Here is a 23360-nt window from a genome sequence, read left to right on the forward strand (position 1 = left end):
AACTGCCATAAATTGGGCACACGGAGTAATTTTTTAAATTCGCAATTTAAGAAAGATTAAGTTTCCCAATATAATGGGCAATGATACAAACAAATTACAACAAATAGCCAATGCTACAAACAAGCAAGTTACACAATAATTCACCACTGCAAGTGGGTTGGTGGCAACTGCAAAATTAAATCAATAGTAAATGAACCATAGAAAAGTAAAATCATGCAAGGAGATAAATCACCAGTATAAGGCAAACCAAGTGTAAAAGTTGATTTTAAAAACGAGAAGAAAAAAAATAGTTGAAAGGGGTTGAGATTGATAAGTCGAAAAAATCAAGTAAATTGTAAAATCAAAAGCCAAAAGAGCTCGTTAAATCAGAAAAAGTTAAAATCAAAAGGGCTTTAAAATCTAATATAGTTCAAATCAATTAGAGAAGTAGTTAAAAATAAGGAAAGCCATAAGGCCAAGATAAAAACAATTAAAATCAAAAAACGGATGCTAAGAACAAGAAAATTGGCTAAAATTCAAAGTTAAATCAGCCTAAAAAGTACAAAAGTCGAGTAAAAACAATCAAAACAAAAACGGAGTAGACAATTAAAATTCAGTAGGATAAAAGGTGATAAAGCATGATACAAACAATGACAATCCCGAATAAAATGAGAAATTGGTAAAACCTAAGTGGACAAGATAAGTGATTAAGTGTCTGGAGCAGGCAGGCTCTGATGCTAGGTGATTATATTCGCCAGTACCTATTCTAGCGTGGTTTTGATGATTGTTTTGATTTTATTCCTGCAGGCCAACTCTGCATAACACTGGTGTCGGTTTTTACCTTCAAATTGATCTCCACGGAGTGTCTGGAAGTGGGCGCTGTCAAATACGAGGTGGTCCATTAACTATTCAATTTGGCAATAATTATAGTTAGGAGTTTTGTTAAATAAATTGTGTTGGTGTACCCCAAACACCCTGTGGCCAGTTAAAAATTGATTTAAATAAAAGTCCGCCTGCAGGGGTTTTATTGAAGGGTCCTGGAAAAATATAAACGTCTGCGGGCCTCAATCAGAACTCTCCCAATTTAAATTTCCACTGTTTCATATTATGAGCTTTTAAAAATGCTTTGACCTTCAGAATAATCTGGAAGAGAAGGTATAGCGATGAAGGTTACTGATTCATCGTAAGTTTCCAGATCAGTTTCATTAATTTCAGATGGCTTTTTTGTATCAATTTACTTTTAGCTTAAATTTGTTATTTTTAATTAATAAATCCATTTATATTACTAGGTGTTCAAAACTCAATGACTAATTCCTTTTTGACTAACTAAAATGAAATCATGCATTCGATATAAAAAAAAATGCTCGGAAATAGAGGTGCTTAAAGAGAACAACGTATTACGAGCACCTTAACCGTGTAAAACTATTAAAAAATACTATTGACTGACGTCATACTGCTGTTACAATTTCATTTAGATGTAAGAGAAAAAAATATAAGTATGTGTTTAACATCTCCTGGAAATTATTACATTAAAAGTATTTAAGACAAGGTTTAAGATTAATAAAATAAAAATAGTAAAATAAGATGGCACACGTAAAGACTACTCTATAAAATAAAGGTACATTTAAATGTATATAAAAACTTAACATTCTCCAGACATTTGTTCAAAGAAGAATTTAATAAATGAGAATTAGAAATATTATTATAAACGTCGTTGAACAGCCGACCCATTTTTTTAGGTTTAGGACTACTAATGATCAACTCTGTGGCCCTGTAATTTTAAACCCAATATAAAAGACAAGGAAAGTCGGGGATCAAGTATTGGGAGAAATATGCCTTCGTGATGAACTAACCCTCATTTGCATTACTTGGAGAGGTAAATTACGAAGAGCTCCCTTGGTTAGACGGATGGAATGGGACTCTAAACCATGATCAGTTGACCTTAATACAAAAATCAATGACCTTAGTACAAAAAACTGAATTTTTTTTAATCGAAAAATGCCCTAAAGATCAAACTAAACAAAGTAGAGAACGCCCAAAGCATAAACTCCAATAGTAATAGTTCAAATATTTGTGGAATGGTCACGCTGCTTGAATGTGGCATGCGTCCATTGATAAGACGCCCTGAATTTTGTTCACCTATGATAGAAATAGCACTATAAAATTAACGATAAGAATCATGATTAATTTACTATAAAAGGGACAATAAGAAGGTATTTAAAAACTTAACGGAAATTAGTTCATAATGTAAGGTGTTGTTGGCTACAAACCTGAAGTAATGAAATGGAGGAACCACTTGAACCTTTTTTTTTACTAAGGTCGTATTCCAGTTCTAGTCCACAAATATCAGCACTTAAGTCTTAATTAATAATAGAAACGAGTGGACCACGCCCCCTGCTCGCTAACTCTCGCCAACCTAAACCAAGCTCGCTTCGTTCGCTACTAACTTAGCTACATTGCAAATGCACAAAATTCTAAGAATTCAAAACAATCATTCAAACCCATATAACAACTTTTCTTTTTAAATTACTCCTTATTATAAATACTAAGTCGTTAAAATAAATTTGAATTCAAATAAATGACACGTAATTCGTTAAACCTATTAGAAATGTGCTATAGTATAAAATCTTAAAACGTAACAGCACGACTGAGACTCATTTTTCAATGAATAACTAATAACAATAATAAAACAAATAAATTCGTGATACAAATCAAAAATCGCCAAATAAATTCGTAATATATCAATTAGTGAAAAAAAGCGCTTTCGACAAAATTCGCGATCGCAACGCTCGAGAACGCCCTCTAGCGGGAGCCTGTAAATATCAGACATTAATTTATCACGCTTTCATTCAGTTCCATCAGAATCACTGGCAGAGTCGGTCGCCATTTTCTTTGCACGAAATAAGAAGCAAAATTTCCCAAAGGAAAAAGCCGAAAAACTTGAAAAAACTCTGCAGAACATTGTTAAATCTTTCAGAAACAGAACACGCCAAACATTTGAAGAGAATTCCTCAATAATTTTCAACTTCTATTATCAACAAACTTGCAACTGATAACTTCCGATTTCGCTATCGCATACTGTTACAGATGTGTGTTTTAAGGTAAAATGCATTTCTTCTGTCTTCAATTCATAACAAATTAAACTGAAGTCAACACTGCTTTCATCATTCCGATAAATAAATGTGAATTCAGAACGTCAAGAACAGCAATTGTTATAGAATATTCTTCTTTGTTATAAAACAGTATATATTTCTGTATCTATAGAAGTCGGAAAACAACAATAAAGAATCATCCAAATTACTTGAAATAGTGTCATTTGTGCTGATGATTAATAAATTTTTTATCGCTTTCTTGGTAAGTATTTTTTAGTTTTGAAGGAATAGATAATTTCAACTAGAATTCAGCTGTTCTGTTTTTAAGCTACATATTCAAATTCATATCGAGATCTTACAATTATAAAATTTTGATGTGTGGTATGTTATCTAAAAGTAATAAAGGGATAATCTATGTACATATTATTTGAAAATAAAACTTTCAAACGAAGAACATTTCATTTGGAATTCTGCGGATTTATGAAGAAGGTAAGTGTCATGATTTTTATAATAAAAAATTAGCTTGTAAAATTTTTTTCTTCTTATTTGATGATAGTTCTCTACAGAATGCTTTTTTACGTCTGATCAAGAACTATAAGAATAAAAAGAGAAACAATATGGAATTTTTTTATTTCAATATGAGGAATTTTTAAAATCGTTTTTTTTTTATCCTAAGAATTCTTTATTTTACGTTTTTTAGTTTATAATTTTTTGATAAAAATTGTTGTTAAAATAATTGTTTTGAAAAATAAAATGGTATAAAATTATGTGCTAATGTATACTTCTTGCATATTCTAATGTTTGAAGTAATATGATTCAAAAAAGTATGGAATAAAAATTCGGTACTTGCGTAATAACGCCACCGCAACTACAGATTTGACGGTTTTTAAGTGCCACCAATCTACACCAAAATTTTTGCGACAAATCATAAAATAAAACACTTTATTTAAAATCAAAGTAGTTTATCGGATTTCGGTGGACAATGGGCAAAATATTTCGCTCCCGAAAAAATAAAATTGCATCTTGTTCTATTTTCGGCAAATCCCAAAGACGCATTTTCGTAGCACTAAAAAAATGGTAACAAAAATCGAAGAACAAATCATTTTGGAATTCTTCTGATTTATAAAGCAGGTAAGTGTTAATTTTATAAAATAAAAAATTTTACTTTTAAGTAATTTTTTTCTTATTTGATGATAGTTTTCTATAGAATGGTTTTCTGCGTCCGATTATGAATCAAAAAAGAAAAAACATGAAAGTTGTTTATTTTAATGTAAGGAATTTTTAGAATTGGGTTTTTCTTTTTTGCTTTGTATCGTAAGCAATCTTTATTTTACGTTTCTTAGTTTCTAAATAAAGATTTTTATTGAAACTTGAAATTTTTTGATGAAAATTGTTGTCAAAATACTTTTTTTACAAAATTAAATTTCATAAAATTATGAGGCTTATGTATACTTTTAGTTCATTTTAATTTTTGAACTAATATGATTCTTAAAATTATAGAATGTAAAGTTTAAATAGGCCTTTCATGTTATATCATTAAATTTAGTAAAACTATTTTTCGGGCATTAGGTTTTAACTCTTATAAGAATTTGCATATTTTTTTCTGTTTATGTGCAAATATTTTTCCGATGTGTTTTGGATGTTCCTTCTCTAAAAAAAAAAAAGAGATACCATTTTGTTTTCGTTTGCATAAGAAAGGATATTAAACATATTTCTTTTTTAAATTTAATTAGCCACGATAAAAAAGGAACGTTGCAATGCTACACGCTACATTAAAGACGTCTCTAGAGTAAATGAATGACTGTTCATATAGAAATCGCAGGTATTAGTCTCATACAACAACGCCCCCTATAGTTCATTGCGTTTGCGAATACTAAAATAGAGATCTATCTACAAAGACTACTCACTTCTGCCTAGCTTATGCTCTCTCTGATTATTTCAGTTTCCGTTTTTAAAAGCGCTATATGTTGAGCCATCACAGCTAGATTTTACATGTGACATTTTTAGCGGTAATCATTGGTCGATTTTCTAGCGTTGCCATTCGGAGAGTTGTAATGAGACTTTTTTTTGTCGCCGTGTAAGAGAAATATATATATAGATGTTTAGTAATGGTTAATAAATATACAATAATATCCATCAAATTAGTAATTGAAAAGTTTTCTCAGCACGTTAAGAATATGTCGAAAAAATTAGGATGTGTTTATTCGTGTTTCAAAAAATGAAAATAAAGAACTTTAGTCGAAAAATCTTTTTTCTTCGAGAAAAATAATTTGTTAAAATTAAAATAAATTTTATTTTTTATAGAAATGAATTTGAATTCCCCGAAATTATATTAAACAAAAATTAATTTTATACTTACTGAAAGATCTTTAATTTGAGCCTGACTGAACAGCTGAGTAAATACAAATTTCCTCGCTTCTATTTCATTCATTGAATCTGGAATACTTTTAACAGCTCTTATCAGCAAATCTGTAGCACAAGCCAACAGATCAACGAATTTTTCAGTTAATTTCTTTACATACATATCTTCCGAGAAAAACATCTCTACTCTTTCTGGCTTTAAATATAATATTGGATACAATAATTAGATACAACAAAGTACAGTGCGCAGAAAAATAAACGGACCTCCCTAAATAACTTTTAATCAAATGATCGGATTTTTTCGTTCAAGGATTCAATCTTAATGGTTCGAGAGGCTAACCTTAAATATGATAATGAATTATTGCAAACAATATATTGAGTTACAAAATTAGACATAAAACGTACTTTCTCTGAATAAACATATTTGTTTCAACAGACATGGATTTCTGACCCCCGAAATATAGGTTGGAAAATATAGTCTAAATAGTTCGGTCAGGAGAGCGGTCCAAACCTTGGGCACCTTAATGTTAATTTTAATTTTTTAGCATTTCCCCATATCTCGAGAACTTCTTAAGAAATTTGAATTTTTTTTTCGCTCAATTATAAAATTTGTTTATTCAAAGATAATTCCACACGAAAGAAAAATTTTTATTATTTCTCATTATCTAATTTAGTAATAGTCGAAAAATTTAGAATTTTATGACGTAATTTTTTATGTATCTTTTTCATGGCACAATACAAAATCTGAATGAAATCGGTCGAAACGTTCCTGAGAAATCGAATTTTTAAAAAAAATCGTTTTTGTAACATTGAATCCTAGAACGTGAAGATCCGATCTATAGAACAAAAGTTATTTACGGTTGTTCGATTTCTATTTTGTGCAATATAATTATTTCATTTTACTAGAAGAAATTGAAGATTCTATGCAGACATTGAATTTCAAAATAATTTACGTTTCAACTAAACTTCGGAAAAATTTTAACTTATTTTCTACATTTTTGATATAATTTTTTTTTTTAATGAAAAGGAGATATAGGGTAGCTTTCATGCCCATATCCAAAATACTCGTCTTTGCACAGTTACACAATATTTTTACACATGGTAATACTCACGTATCTATTATGTACTAAGTATTTAACGAGTACTATGTACTTGACGAGCCACAGGAGCGGCTCGTTATGTACAGGCCTTGCTAATATATTTGGTTCAGGAAAAATAAATTATTTTTACATAAAATTTAAGACTTAACATATTTTAAATTGCCAATTTGTTAAATAATGCACCATTTTGTTTTGTAATTTGTTGCCATTTAAAAGGTAGCCTCATAATGCTCCTCTAATAAAAATCTTGTTCTCGGAGGAGCTTGTAATCCCTAGAAAGAGCATCGGAGAATGCTTCCATTGGATGGTGGGAGGGAAATAGAAAACCTCTCATGGACCCATAGGTAGAAGTCCAACCTCTTACGGCTTTGGCAGCAATTTTTCCACATAGGATCAATCTAGAGTTTACGGCCTATAACTGTTACCGTCAATACCAATCTCCTTATCCTGTGCTAAAAAACGAGTTAACTGCTACTATCCTTGAAAAGGACATGCAGACTATCAACACGTGGTCAGAAAGTGACATAGTCCGTGCGTATATAGATGTCTCTTCTAATAATACTGTAAAAGTGTGCACGTGAACATTAATTATATTCTTATTGCATATTTAGTATTCCATGTTTTGGCAACAGCAGTTCTTGTGTACGATTTAGATTTTGAGTTTTTAGGAATAACGGTGTGTGTAAATTTTAATAAAAGTATTGTTTTGTTTTTCTTTTAAAAGTTGTTTCTTACATTATCAGAAGTGGGATAAACAGGCAACTGTAATTAATTTTGAGTTTTGAGTTTGAAATGGCATTTTTATCGCGACTTCGTAAAGATCAGTTACGTTACGTAGCTAATGAGTTTTCTGAAGATGTTTCGTCTACTACTTTGAAAATCCCTGACTTGAGAAAGTTAATATTGAATAGCGAGAAATACAATGAAGAAATGGTTCGAGGAATGGTAGAAAATTTAGTTGAAGACGCCGAGCGCCTTCGTCAGGAAGAGAAAGAAAAAGCTGAGCGCCTTCGTCAAGAAGAAAAAGAAAAAGCCGAGCGCTTTCGTCAAGAAGAGAAAGAAAAAGCCGATCGCCAACATGCATTGGAAAAAGAAAAAGCCGATCGCCAACATGCATTGGAAAAAGAAAAAGCCGATCACCAACATGCATTGAAAAAAGAAAAAGCCGATCGGGAACATGAATTGGAACTCAAGAAGTTAGATATTGCTGCTAAAACTTCAGAAGTAGTCGAAACTGAAGTAATAACATCGTCGCCAAAAGTTGATTGGCAGTCACAACTGAGAAAGTTTTCTACGAGTAATGAAGATATCAGCCTTTATTTAGTACATTTCGAGAGAGTAATGAAAAGAGTACAAATGCTAAGTACATTGTGGATGGCATGTTTAATTAACCAGTTACCAAGTGAAATTGTCCAAATGATAATGAGAGAACCAGAAGAACAGTCAGAAAATTATGACTATGTTAAATCTCTTTTGCTTAAGTGCTACAGACTAAGTCCTGAAAAATTTAGACAACTTTTTTATTCTCATGAGAATACTGATGGAAAGTCATGGAAAGAATATTACCACGAGCTTGAAACGTATTTTAATGGGTGGACTGCAGGACTTAAAATAAGTAGTTTTGAGAGTTTAAAAGACCTGATCATCACAGATCGAATGAAAGCTCGGGTGCCGCCAGATATACGAGAACGTTACTTGGATCAGTGGACCCATATAATTTCACCCTATACATTAGCTGAAAAGGTATTGAACTCAAAGATGTTTTTAAGAATCATATTCAGTATAATAATAAATATAGTAACAATAAGTTTTTGAAAGAAGAAAATATCGCCAAGGGCAAACAAACAGAGCCAAGTCGAAGTACAACTAATAATCAAACTGTTTGCTACAATTGTTATGATACCGGCCATTTTGCCCGTGATTGTGTAAAGCCAAAACGTCCAAAGTTTTGTACTGCCTGCAAAACAGAAGGACATGGTACAAAGGAATGTCCAAAGAGAGCGTCTTTCCCATTAGTCAATGCAGTTTCGTTTTTACCCAGTTCCAGTAATAGTACAACGAAGAATATTATCATAGAGGAAGTAAATACTAATGCTCTTATGGATACCGCTGCTGATATATCTATGTTAAAATATAGTTTTGCACAAACGCTTAATAAAAATATTCATAAAAATATAGTTACAAGAATTCGAGGTATTGGAGGTGTAAGGGAGTCACTAGGAATTATCATACTTAATGTGACTATAGACAGGGTAAAGCTGAAAGAAGTTCTGTTTTATGTAGTAACTGATGATACATTTGAAGGCCCGGATGTTCTCATCGGAAACGACATCATTGACTCACCCGAGATAATAATGGTTAGAAATCAAGGCAGGTCCAAGTTAGTTCACGTGGAAAAGCTGGATTTTTTGCATGATTTCCAGATTAATGAAATGCCTGATAGGGTTGTGTTGAAGACCCTCGAAAGATGCGCGATTGAACCACGTACAGTTCAATTGGTAACTGTCTTCAGTGCATGCAAATCTCAAAACGGATTTATTTCCTGCAGTGATCGAGATGGTCTAAGCAAGGATGTTACGTTTGTTATCCACGATGGTAAATCCCAAGTGCCCGTCGTGAATCCTAGTAGCGTAAAATTACAATTAAAGAAAAATCGTGTCATCTTGCGAGGAAATTTGGTATCTGAAAATAGTTGCAATTCAATGGTTAAGGAAGATGCGGATTCAACCCCAGCCGTTTTATTAGCAAAAGAAATTGTGCGAAATCCTATCGATAGAGAATGTGTTAAAATTGGACCATCAATAAATAAGGAACAGCAGCAAATTTTATGCGATTTGTTAAATGAATTTAGGCCGTGTTTTGCTTTAAAACAAGATGAACTAGGATGCATTAATAATACTATAATGCGTATCATTGAGACACCAGGTAGTAAACCTGTTTCTCGTTCACCCTACCGAGCTTCGAACTACGAGAGACAAGTTTTAAGAGAAATCGTTCAAGAATTAAAATATCAGGGTGTTATTCGTGACAGTTCTTCTGAATACAGTAGCCCTGTTTTGCTTGTATCTAAGAAAACTGGTGATCATCGTATGGTAATTGATTACAGACATTTAAATTCACAAACTATTAAGGATAAATTTCCATTACCCTGCATCGATGATTTGCTTGAAAGACTGTCTGGTTTTAGTTTATTTTGCATCCTTGATGCATGTCAAGGATTTAATCAGATAGCAATGGATGAAGAATCCTCACGAAAGGCAGCTTTTACAACTCCTGATGGACATTATGAGCCTACACGTTTGTTTTTTGGCTTATCGAATGGACCACCTGTTTTTCAGCGAGCGATGTTATTAGCTTTGGGTGATTTGCTCTGGAACGATGTATCATGTTATATTGACGATATATTCTTCGGTTCGATCGGCTTTGATGATATGATAGTGAAGCTTCGACAAGTACTTGAAAAGTTGCTAAAAGCTGGGGTAACACTGAAGCTATCTAAATGTGAATTCGGAATGTCAGATATTGAGTATTTGGGATTTGTAATTGATAAAAATGGAATACGACCAGGTCCAAGAAAACTTGCTGCCATTGCTGAATACCCCGCTCCTAAGACCAAAGATGAATTGCGTCGTTTTCTTGGCTTAACAAGTTTCTTTCGCCGATTTATAACACGATATGCTTCAATTGCTGAACCCCTCACAAGATGCTAAAGAAAAATTCATCGTTCACATGGACTGATGATCAAAATTATGCTTTTGAAAACTTACGTTCTAAATTAGTATCGAGACCAGTGTTGAAACTATTTGATCCACGCGATGAAACTGAATTACACACTGATGCAAGCTCTGTTGGATTAGCTGGAATGCTCTTGCAACGAAATAAGTCTAGTGCTTTTCAGTTAGTTTATTCCGTAAGTCGCCGAACAACTCCTGAAGAAGAAAAGTATCATTCAAGTCGTTTAGAACTGATAGCTGTGGTATGGTCAATGACTAGACTTCGTCCTTTGTTGTTGGGTTTGCAATTTACATTAGTCACCGATTGTTCAGCAATAACATACTTGAATACGCAAAAGAACATTAAACCCCAGGTAGCGAGATGGACTGAACTGTTGAGCGAATTTAATTATAATGTTAAACACCGAGATGGTACTAAAATGGCTCATGTAGATGCCCTTAGTCGTTCACCAGTCGAAGAAAGAATTTGCACACCATTGCATGAAATAGACATTACGAGTCCTGTAGAACTAACAAGAGAGCCTACGGTATTTTACATCTCTACTGAAGAAGACAGGGTAGCCCTCATACAAGCTCAAGATCAAGATTTGCAAAAAATTGTATTTTCTTTAAGAAAAATAAAGACAAATAGATCACTAGAAGAAAAACAACTAGCCGATAATTTCGAGTTGATTAACGGAATACTTTATCGCCTCCATTATGAATCAGGTGATAGAAACAAGACACGAAAGTTGTTTGTAATGCCAAAATCAATGAAAAAGTATCTTGCTGTTCGTTTCCACGACTTTTCTGGTCATTTTGGAGTTGAGAAAGTAATTCAAATGATATGTCAACAGTTTTGGTTTCCTCGTATGGCAAGTTATATCAGGCAGCATATACGACAGTGCGTCGTATGTGCATTTACGAAAGTACTAGGTGGGAAAGCTCAAGGTAAACTTAATGCCATTCCACCTGGTAGTCGCCCATTTGAAGTTGTGCATATGGATTTCCTTGGCCCATTTGTAACAAGTTCAGCTCGCAACAAGGAGCTTTTGGTTTTTGTCGACAATCTGACTAAGTTTGTGCGCCTTCGTCCATGTCCTAGTTGCTCAACTAAAAGCGTTTTGAAGTACCTCGATGAATTTACTGATGATTTTGGTTCTCCGAGGCGAATCATTACAGACAGAGGGAGCTGCTTCACGTCCTCGGCGTTTGAAGGCTATTGTAAGCAATTAGGAATCAAGCATACATTAAATTCCAGTCAAAGACCACAAGCTAATGGACAAGTTGAACGCATCAATCGTATACTTATTCCAATGATATCTTCCAATGTCCAAACGGAATCTCACAAGGATTGGGATAAAATATTACCAGAAGTACAACGGTGTATTAACTGGTCTCCGAGTAAGTCGACTGGAAAACCTCCTTTTGAACTCTTGTATGGATACACGCCAGTAAAGCCTGGATATTTTCCTCAAGATCTACTACCAACATCAAATGACTACGTAAATCCAACAAAACTGCAAAGAGATGCCTAGGAACGTATTATCATTGCACAGGAAAAGATGAAAAGGAATTATGACAAACATCGATGTGATGCATTTAAGTACAATATAGGTGACGTTGTGGTCGTAAGACGATTACCTGAACAAACTGCCTTATCTAACACTAAAACCCAAGTTAAGTACAGAGGTCCTTTAACAGTCATCAAAATATTACCATCCGACACTTATCAAGTTACTGATTTACGCGTAGTTGGACAAGGAAGAAGAAGGCAACATAATTATATGACTACCGCCCACGCTTCGCAAATGAAACTATTTCATCTGGTCAACGACGAAGATCTGTCTGATGATGGGGACAATATTACTGGAAGTAAGGAAAACTTCATTGCTTGTGAACCCATAAACGACAGCAACAGTACAAATCAATGCAACGACGATCCAAATAAAAATTTAAGCCAAGATAACAGTAGACCAAAGAGATGTAAAAAAGTGCCGCATTACTTGAAGGATTATAACTTGTTTTGAAGGGACGAGGTCGTCCAAAAGTCAGCATGGTCGAGTGTAAAAGTGTGCACGTGAACATTAATTATATTCTTATTGCATATTTAGTATTCCATGTTTTGGCAACAGCAGTTCTTGTGTACGATTTAGATTTTGAGTTTTTAGGAATAACGGTGTGTGTAAATTTTAATAAAAGTATTGCTTTGTTTTTCTTTTAAAAGTTGTTTCTTACAATACCATCCAAAATCGAAGAGCAGGCGTACACTTTGACCTGCCGAACGGCACAACCATAATCTTTGCAGAAATCTGGTCACATTGCCTTAAAATTTACCAGTGAAGAAATCTACGAAATCAATGTCAAGAGTGATCTTATACAATCCATCAATTGTTTAAGATCCGAGCACTTCAGGTGTATAAAAATCAGCACAGATGGAGTAAGAGCTTTTGATCTTGCAACAACTGCAAAAGATACACCACTAACTCTTCTCCGTGTGCTTGACTGCCCTGCAATTTCATGCCCCCTGGCTCTCCTTGGGGAATACCCTCTCGTGGTGTCTCTACTCGAACAAGATCGCCGAGATTGCTGCCTGTGTGCTTTAAGCACATGGTTATATTTGATCTTCCATGGACATGACGCTACCACTACCCCATGGAGGTCTTTGTTCCTATTGGCAAAAAACTCTAGTCATCGATTTTCACACTCCCATCTTGACGACAATTTCTTATCACTGAGGAAGTTTTTCAATGCAAGAAAAAGATGTCAATTGCTTGTTGCCAAGTCTGAATTATATAGTGGATGCATCAAAACTTCCCAACCAAGCTCCCTGAGTTTCTGACTAATCACTATAGACGTGTGTGGCCTAGCGTTGTCTTGATGAAATACAAAACCTCTCCTGTAGCCCTATTCTGGCCATTTCTGGTCAATCACTAGCCTTAAACGGATCGGCTGTTGACAATAAAGATCTGAATTTAGTGTTTGGCCATATGGGAGCAACTCATAATAAATTATTTTTCCCCAGTCCCATCAAATGCACAGTAGAAGCTTCCAGGTTTGGCCAACGTGAGTTGCTTCACCGAGCTCTGACCACGGTCGCTTCAACCGAATGTTATTGCATGTTATTGCCCCATTTCTCATCCCTAGTCACCACCCGTTTAAAAAATAGGTCGGTTTCATTTTGTTTAGCTAAGACTTCGCAGATGAAAATTCGAACCATCATGTTAATCCATCAATTGGTATAGAACTTAAACCTTCTGCCTTATTTTTGAATCCAGCTTTGTGCAAATGATTTAAAACTGTTTTATGGTTGAAACTTATTAACTGCTAACATGCCGGTCAACTTCGAACATTTCTGTGATTTTATCAAAACACTCTACATCTTCTGCTGAACTGCATCTTCAACAGCAAAAATTTCTGGATTGAATCATCGAAACCAAATTTGCACGTAATCTCGACTGTTACATAAACACCATTCACAATCTCAGCCACCTAACTTGCATTTTTCGCCTTCAAAGAAAATCTGTAACATGTACCGAATTTTCTCTTTGTTCCATTTTTAGCACCCTATAACTCGCAACTGAATGGACCAAACAAAAAACATTATTTTTAGAGCAAAACGCTTTAATAATTTTTAGGGCTAAACGTTACTTTTCCAACGAGTATAAATCTAAAATTATTTGATTGATATTCTGTGATATATATCCATCATTACAGCCATTTACTGAAAAAGATAATGGAATGGATATAATTTTATGGCGGGTTTATTTTTCAGATTTTAAAAAAGCCTTAGTTTCATATTTAGTAAAACTTTTACAAAATTGTTGTTAACTGTTTAATTCTAGGAATTTTCATTTTCTAAATAAATTAAAATATTGATTTTCCTAAGTTTCATTAGTTTTTTATTTTATTTATGTTTGAATAATATAAAGACAACACAAACGGGTACTAGAACAATTCTCCTTGTTTTCTCTTCCTTTGAACATCGATTGAGATTTAAAACAATTAAATAATTTATTTTAAGTTTGATTGATTTATTTTATTGCCCATTTGCAAATGGATCTTAGTTTGGATTTGATAAAGTGCACACATTTTTCAACTGTGTTCAAGAGTTATAGAATAGTAAACAGTGCGCATGCGTCGTCATTGCATGCGTTGCTATGACGACCGCTGCTGTTTTTCTTTTTATTTTCACTAGCAGTACTCTTACTTTCTTTAAAGCTGCTCTGCACGCTGTAATACCTCCCATACTGTGACCAACTATTATTGCTTTCGAAACATTCATGGTATCCATAAAGTAGAAGAGGTCATCGATATTTATTTCGGAATTCATGATATTGCCGTAATCGCTGCCGCCGAAATTCCTGGCATCATATGCATATGTCTGAAACACAGTATAATAAAAGATCAATTACTCATGTTTCTGTTTTCATAATAACGATTATGTAATAAATTTATTGGCTCAATGAAAGAAAGTATTTCTTTTAAATTAAATATAACTTATGCCAAATTCTTATAATGATACTGAATCATCCTCTTTTCAATATTTTTTCAGAAACTTTTCCTAAATTGAAAATGTTCACATATGAGATTGCTGTAATTATAATTAGCGCTACCTTGATCGTTATTTGCGCTATAAAGTCACTCGGTTTCTTTTTTTCTCCTCTTTTTTCTCTTCTCTGTTACCATGGTTTCGGCAAACCTTGCGTATTCTCACCACAGTCATTATATTCCAACTTCCTTAATGAAACGTTTTGCTGCAGGGAAAAAAGGTTATCATGGTCACTGAAACCATGATTTTGGAAAGGAAAAAAGCGTGAAGAGAGGGAAAAATCGAGCAACCTTGTACCGCCTATTCCACTTTCAAAAAGTGCATTTTATATTTAAGAGAGAAAAAAACGAAAATTAATATCGATGTCTGGCAAAATAGGAAAGCAGGAATAAAATCGTTAACTTATTTAGTTTTAGCATGGAACTTGAAGGTGTTTTCTAATAATCGCCTTTCAACTTCATTTTCTCTTCCTGCAATTAAACAGCGTTTTTTTTTTGTTTAAATAAAATATCTAAACAATAATTCACCAGATTCCGTTAGCACTTTTGTTTTCCCTCGCTTAAATAAGCATTTGTGATCCCTAATCACCTATTTTTTTACATCATCTTTCACAAATCTAGAAATACATCAAAAGCGTTGGTCACAGAGCACCTTGAATAAGAGATGTACATTAGTATTAATATTGCACGTTTATAATGACGACCAACTACAACAATGGAAAATGTGAGGAAAAGTCATGTTCTCTTTTTTTTGAAGTGTATTGCACTATTTTTTTTAATTAATTATATAAAAGCGATCAACGTTTAGTAAGAAAACAAAAAAGAGAATAAAAATTCTCTGATACTCTTCTAATATTAACAATGCATGTAAATGTATCTAAAATTGATGAAAGAGGCATATAAATTTTTTATATGTGTTTTGATGAATGACTTATGAGTAAAGCTGATTTAAAACATTTATTATCTATGAACACAACGACTATAACAGGAATCCATGGATATTTTTTTAAACAAACGGTATTCCGGTTTTTTCAAAGAGTTTTATAAAAAAAAACTGAAAAAAAAATTTAAAAAATACTGGCTATCGAGATCACTTTTAAAAAATTTATTTATTTAATAAAAAAAAGCACTTTTCTATTTCGCCGCCGCAAGCGATTAAGTCGCCAATTCGAGGTTACCGGGAGCTAATAAATTTAACTAGTTTTTTCTTATAATTTATTTTATTTAGGTGACGACTTTTCTTTTTTAAAAAACATAAATCTATACATCTATACATAATAATAAACGCGGCTGTATGTGTGTCTGTAATCACAATATATCGCCCCAGAAGCCTCGCCCAGGCACGAAACTCGGCACATAATTGTGTTTTGACATAATGAAGAAGTATTTTTTTTCTTTATCAAAAATTTGGATTAGTTTTTTAGTTATCAGTCATTTTGTAAGAAAATCTATGCTTTTTCGTCTTCAAAGAGCCATATTCAAAAATGCATATACTTTTCTCCACTCTTATAAATGTATGCTAATGCGAACCTTGCAATTGAAATATTAATTTTCGACAACTTAAACCAATAATATGCGAAGGAATTAATAGTTTAATTGTAAGGTTCGCATTAGTTTACATTTATCAAAGTGTAGAAAAGTTTAACTTTTGTATTAAAAATGTGGCAACATTTTCGATACGTAAATGGAACTCTTCGCTTTGATATATTTGTCGCTGTTCATAATTGTTATAATAAGTTTTTCTTCTTCTTTCCACGCTCTATTTTTTTTTTCTTAAGCGAAGACGATAATTTTTGTAGCGATATAGAAATAGAAATTGATACCATAAAAAATTAATTCGTTTTCGTGTTCTTTTCATGTATTTAGCATTTTAGTTTTTTTTTTCTTAAGCGTTGTAGCTATATAACATATAAAATAGGAATTTAATTTTTTTTGAAGGAACGATCACACTTACCTTGGATCTCTTTGGTTTTTCTATTCTTTATTTTAACAGATTTTATTAAATTCAATTAGTTATTTTCAGAAAGTTTCAGTTTGCAGGTAAGCACTTAGATTTTAATATTGAAGTTTCATGATTTGCTTTCATAGTAATTGTTGTTCTAAAGTATTCGTTGACTTCTTAAAAACCCGATTACTGACATGGCAGAACCGCCTTCCAAAAAACTTTGTATTTTGTCAAAGAAAAAGATATTAAGAGATTCTCAGAGAAGAAGGGCCCAAGAAACGTTTGTGGAACGTTAAAGAAAGATGGAACATGACCGAATTTCGACAAGCAATTCTAGAGCCCAAGAAGTATTTCGTGTGGCGGACAGCTGGCCGCCTTAGGCGGCTAGTAAACTAATAAAATCGCTTAATTTGCTTGTGCTGGAGAAATGGAAATTTTTTTTTATAAAATAGGCATACGTGGCAGGTCTAACTTTCTAGCATATAATAAGTAAACAGAAAATAATAATTTCAAGTAAATAAAGGAAAATTACATTGAGATGAATATTGTTTGTACCTTTCTCTTTGTTTTGTCTGCTATAATTTGGGGAATATCTTCCCACATTTCTTTAGTGGCCCAAAAACCATGAAGGAAAATTACTGGATTTAAACTTCCATCTGTCCCATCAGCTGATTCAAATGTATGATACGAAAAATTTAGAGGAAAAAGTCTGAAAAAGCAGCGAAAAAACACAACATAAATAAATAAATAAAATAAACAAAATAAATGAAATAAACGAAATAAATAAAATGAACAAAATAAATAAAATAAACGAAATAAATAAAATAAACAAAATAAATAAAATAAACAAAATAAACTGTTCTATGAAGCGTGCTTTTGCATTAACGAAAATGTTTCATTACTGTTACTACCATGTGAAATGTAACTATAACAATAAATAAATAAATAAAACGTAACTCGAATAAATCAAGCTTTGTTTAGTAAAGAGTTTACATTGTTAATGAAACACATTCTGAAAAAAATTAACTCTGCTAAAAAGTACATGATGGCAAAATATACATAATGTTATTCTAAGTACAATGTTGAAAATAATCTCAATTTTAAAAACTGACATTTTTTTTACATTAGTTAAATTATAATCGAAATTATATTCATCCAGGGAAATATTTCATACAAAATGTTCACTTTGCTATAACTTAATAAGTTTTGTTTTCTTCAAAAAAACTCATTAGAAAAGGCCATTTATATAATATCAGGAAAAGGCAATATACATTGCAATACTGATAAAACTATGTAATAAATAATTATTTGCATAATTTTGATGAGCATGGCGCAAAACATTAAACTTGCTTCGAATCTAGATAGTCCTAAAAAAAGAAAATTTCTAGTAGTACTTAGGATTCGGAATGTGGGGGGGGGGGTAGCAATTTGAAATGTTTGGTGCAGTTGTCACATGCATATAAATATTTTTTTATATTACTCCATGATAGTATTAATTGTTCTTTTAATAATTTTGGGATTCCTTCAAAGAATTGTTATCAACTTTTTTCAAATAAACCTACATTTCATATTTCTCTTCATGATCAAAATTCAAACGCGATAAACCCATTCTTATTAAATAAAAATATATCCTCCCGACTTGGCTAGTCTCAATTCGATATTAGTCAAAGTTTCTAGATTTTATTAGAATCAAGATTTATTTTTCAAGATCTTGTCTTTCACGATAGCAGAAAAATTTCATCGGATAATAATACGAGAGTAAGAAAGTTGTAAACGTAACGAAATAAAACGAGAAAACTTTCCCTTGTGTGAAACTTGCAGCAGTGAGTTTGATTACTTGTATCAAGGAAATATAAATTTTTATTTATTTTTATTTATTTACTTACTTGATAATTTAGGCGAAATATGTATGGGCTGAGATTCCATGTTACTCAAATATCATATACTATATATATATCATATATATATATACTATGCATATATATACTATATATATATATATATATATATATATACTATGCATATATATACTATATACTATATATATATATACTATATATGGGTCATTCTCACGTAAACTGTCATTTTTCAGTTCATAAAATCCCAAAAAAGTAAAGTGAATAAAAAGCTCTGAAACTTTTTATATTAATAGAAATATGTAATGACATTATAAAGAAAGTATATATCCTATAAATTATACTTAATATTTAAATTAATTAATTTTTTAAATAATTAATTTATAAATTAATTTATAATAATTAATAATTAATTAATTAATTTAATAAATAAGTAAATTAATTTAATAAATAAATTAATTAATTTAATAAATAAATTAATTAATTTAATAAATTAATTTATTAATTTTTTAATTTATTTTTCAAATTAATTAATAAGTAAATTAATTATTTTCACTATTTAAAAAGTGAGGGAATGACACTAATAGTGAGGGAATGATATTTTATTTTAATACATGTTTTTATCTAAGTTACATCTACCTAAAGTTTGAAAATGATAACATACTAAGTATATCTAATATTTATTGTAATTTAATCTTATATATTTAATAGTTTTTACAGGTTTGGGAAATAAAATTGGCTGGCACGATTGAACAAAAAAAATTTAATAATATACTCATCTTGAATCATTCCCTCACTTCAGCGTCATTCCCTCACTTTATACACAAGTGAGGGAATGACGAATTCAATAAAATTTAAAAATAACAGTTAGGCCTAATGAATTTCTGAAGTCAATCACATACAATTATATTCATACAAGAAAGCAACATATAATTATCCACTTTCTCGATGAAGTTGTATTTTATTTTACTCTAGAAAATGACATGAGGGAATGACAAATGTAAAAAATTTTACCTGGTTTGATTCATTCAAATTTATTACACAGCAAAGCTTCTTTAAGTTGAAGATGGAAACATACTGCAATTTTGTTCTATGATGCCAGTTGTTAACTTCTGAAGTTTTTATTAAAATATTTTTATTCTAAGAAGATTGCAGGTGATAAGAACATTGTTGTGAGGGAATGACGCGAAACACTGGGGACAAAGTTTAAAATAGTGCTGTGTTAATATTTTTATCAGAAATTAAATTTAAAATTGATTTTCTAAATTCTATATTTCAGTATTCTGAAATAAAAAACACGAATTTGTAAAAAAAAATTTTGTATTTCAGAAACAATTTTTTTCTTTTTTTTAAATCAGCAGTGGGGACAAGTGAGGGAATGACATATTGGTATATTTTAATTACCTAAAATAAATAAAAAATAAAAATTGATAATTTTATTTTTATTCTTCTGTTAGCTTGCATTCACTTTCCCTGAATTTTTTTTCTTCGTAAGCTGTAAAACAAACATAAAATATACTGGGGACATGAAAATGACTGTTTTTGTGAGAATGACCCATATATATTATATATATACATATCATATATATATACTTTCATATTACTCTTATATGACAAATATTATTTTTCAGATTGTCTCTCTCAACTGCAAACTAAACATATTTTGAAATTTATGTTTTCTTTAAAGGCTGGAAAGCAGCAAACATTTTCATTTTTTATGCATTTCATGCATTTTTTAGAATTTTTTATGCTATTCCATCATTTATGTAGTGTACTAAAACTGCTCAAAACTTTCCCATGTTATATTTAAAACTATTTCAAATGTTAACTGATTTGGTTTTTAAACTTTGATACAAATGCAAAATATTCGTAATATATAATATTTTTTTTTAGTTAATATGAATAAAAATTTCCATATTTTGTTGGGTCTTCATCTCCTTGTCTGATTTTTTTTCGAATTTACTACCTAAAAGAAGCTTTGCTGAAAATTAATATATGTTCTATCCTTTATTCCAAAATGCGAAATATTTTTATTAGCAATCAGTTTTTTGCTTGATCTATTGGAGGTAAAATATTTGATGTCTCGTTCACTGGTCTCTAATTTTCTTTGCAATGCACCCGAGTTTCATTTAAGAAAAATATAAACACATTTATTAAATCTATTGCTGTAAGGCAGTGTTTCGCAAACTTATGTCTTTTGTGTAGCCTTTCTAAATTTTTCGCAACGCTGTGTACCACTAATAAAAAATAAAGTACACATAAGTTAAAAATCACAACTGGCTGTTGACACCACTAATTATTAACTGTTAACTCTGCAAAAAATAGCCAATAGGAAAATACGCAATCTCAAATTTTCATGGCTAGCTTTGTTTTTAAATATACTATTTTGAAATTTTCGTTTGTTGCAAGATATTTCGCATAAGAGCGCGTACCCCCGCTAAACTGTTCCCGTACCCCTGGGGGTACGCGTACCACACTTTGGGAAACACTGCTGTAAGGTGTTTAGAATAGATAGCTGCAGGAAATAATTATTAAAATTCGGAAATGAAATATTTTATTAGTTAAACAATATTAGGTAAAAATATTCTTCCCGCTGAGAGATAATAAATTGACTGTCCTTGGACTCACTCTCTGAATACATCATCACTATTTTGACATGCAACAGAAAGCGAAATTAAAGAAATTGCAAAATTGATTTTGATTTCAAGCTAAGGCGGGAAATCTCACCACTAAAATTGTGAAGGAAGTAGGAATGGTTCTGCTATCTCTTAGCAATATTCGGAAATAATCACGGGAACTAAAGAGACTTGTAAGTAGTGAGGAATTCAATTTCAATGACGCGATTTTTCTCCTCGAAGCATGACATGCGATGCCAAAATTAAGGGCAGAAAAACGCCGAACGTATGAGATGCAACGCCCAAAAGAGAAGGGGTTAGTTAATATAGACAGCAATAAACTATATTGACAGAAACAACTACACTGAAATATTTTATCTAAAATTGTCTCTGAATTCACTTAAAGGAAGAAAAAAACATAATAACAAAGAACTGTGGATTCAAAATTGCTAAATTTTTATTTTTTTGATTTTATAAAAAACAGTAAATCAGCACTCACTTATTCATTTTCTAAGTGGGACTGCTACAGATAGAAAAACTGAATTTCAAAAACTAAAACTAGGCTTCAAAAAGTTGTCTTATAATATTGTAGTTGTCTTATAAACACTTTGTACCAATTACTGATAATACAAATATCGTAAAAAATCTAAAGGGGCGATAACAAAACTAAAATAAACAGTTAAAATGTTTATTTTAGGTTCTTATTAGCGAAAAGAATGGCTTTAAAGAAAAATAAAGGAAAAATGAAAAACACCTTTTCATTAGACTCCATTAAAGAAGTGATAAAACGCTAAAAAAAGGTATAAAAAATTCCCAAAGATGTTGCTTCTTTTCATTTTATGCAGTAAATACTGCCAGGTGCTCAATATAAGACGATATTTTTATATGAGATCTTTTTATTTATTTCTATTGCCTAACATTTTATTTAATTTTATTACATTACGATATTACATTAAATTATTTTATTTCGTTGAACATGTTTTTTTTTACCCTATCTGTTATTTTAATTTTTCTTCTTCTTAAAACTACACTTGTGTACTAAATTTAAGGACAAATTGGAAAAACTGGTGTATATGCTTCGGTGATGGGAATGTAAGACTTTCAAAAATGAAACAATATGGCAAAGAAACATCCTCTTTAATATTGAAAGATAACAAACCATCTACGAAACTTCACAAACTCCAATTAACAAGTTATTCTTTAAAAACATTAAAAGTTGTTATTAAAAGAACAATTAAAAACTTAAACTTCTGATTGTAAATGTCGCATACTACAGGTGGGCGTCACCGGGAAGAATTGGGATAGCGGGACGAAGTCTCGGACGCTGCACAACAACCTCTCTCGAAGGCAAACTGTCATCTGCTTAAATACTGGACTTCAGCCTTTTCACTCCCTGCCTTGGCCGCCGGTTGATGCTCCTCCGCCGGTATTCCTCCGCGCAGGAACTATTTCGGCTCGTCCTCCTACCTTCGGTCTTCGTTCCAATCCTCGATCCTTCTACCTCAGTTTTTCATGCAATCTGAACTGACGCAACCAACAGCCTCTACAGTAGCCCCCTACCAGCGCTAGCTGGACTTTACCAGCTCATTGCTGATACTTTCCCTGAAACTTAACTCGACGGCCTGGTCGTGTCTTAACCTCTCTTGGCATGTCACTAGGCTCTGGGATAGTAGATTCCTCTGTAGATTCACTCATAGCTGTTGATTCGCTTTTAGGAAACATGTCCTGTTCATCTCGGGATACATATGCAGGTTTTAGACGATCCACGTTTACCGTACTTTCCCGGCCATGAATAAGAATCCTAAAAAACCTTCTCCCCTCGACTCAGCACTTGAAATGGACCCTCGTATGGTGGCTGCAGGCCTTTCTTTATGACCTCGGTCCTCAGGAAAACATGACTGCACGACGAAAGGTCTTTACTTACAAAAACTCCTCTATGGCCCTGATGTCTGGACTTTACTGGCAGCAACTCCTGCATGGTCTCTTTTAGTTTTCCAACAAAGTTTGCGGGATCCGCTGTACCAGTAGAAGGACATAAAAATTCTCCAGGCAGTCGTATCGGAGTTCCATAAACCATTTCCGCTGTCGTTGCCTGCAAGTCCTCCTTCCATGCAGCTCTAAAACCTGAAAGAATGGTAGGTAAAACTC

The 23360-nt window shown here is 32.1% G+C and overlaps 1 protein-coding gene across 2 annotated transcripts in view; it reads right to left on the bottom strand.

Moving 5' to 3' along the window:
• Positions 1–21837, bottom strand: part of LOC107454825 (sn-1-specific diacylglycerol lipase ABHD11-like) — a 34625-nt gene extending 12788 nt beyond the window's left edge. The window contains exons 1-4 of one of the 2 annotated variants that reach the window (XM_071177201.2): positions 21712–21837; positions 17297–17450; positions 14456–14629; positions 5431–5628 (exon numbers count right to left, since the gene is read on the bottom strand). In XM_071177201.2, the coding sequence (XP_071033302.2) occupies positions 5431–5628; positions 14456–14629; positions 17297–17450; positions 21712–21719 (534 nt within the window). In that variant the 5' untranslated portion in view covers positions 21720–21837. The remainder of the gene's footprint in view (positions 1–5430; positions 5629–14455; positions 14630–17296; positions 17451–21711) is intronic. The other variant, XM_043051282.3, reaches the window with a different exon arrangement.
• Positions 21838–23360: the final 1523 nt, after the last annotated feature.

The sequence above is a fragment of the Parasteatoda tepidariorum genome, chromosome 2 (assembly GCF_982258835.1).
Source record: "Parasteatoda tepidariorum strain Cologne lab strain chromosome 2, Ptep-v5.0, whole genome shotgun sequence".
Classification (NCBI taxonomy): Eukaryota; Metazoa; Arthropoda; class Arachnida; order Araneae; family Theridiidae; genus Parasteatoda; species Parasteatoda tepidariorum.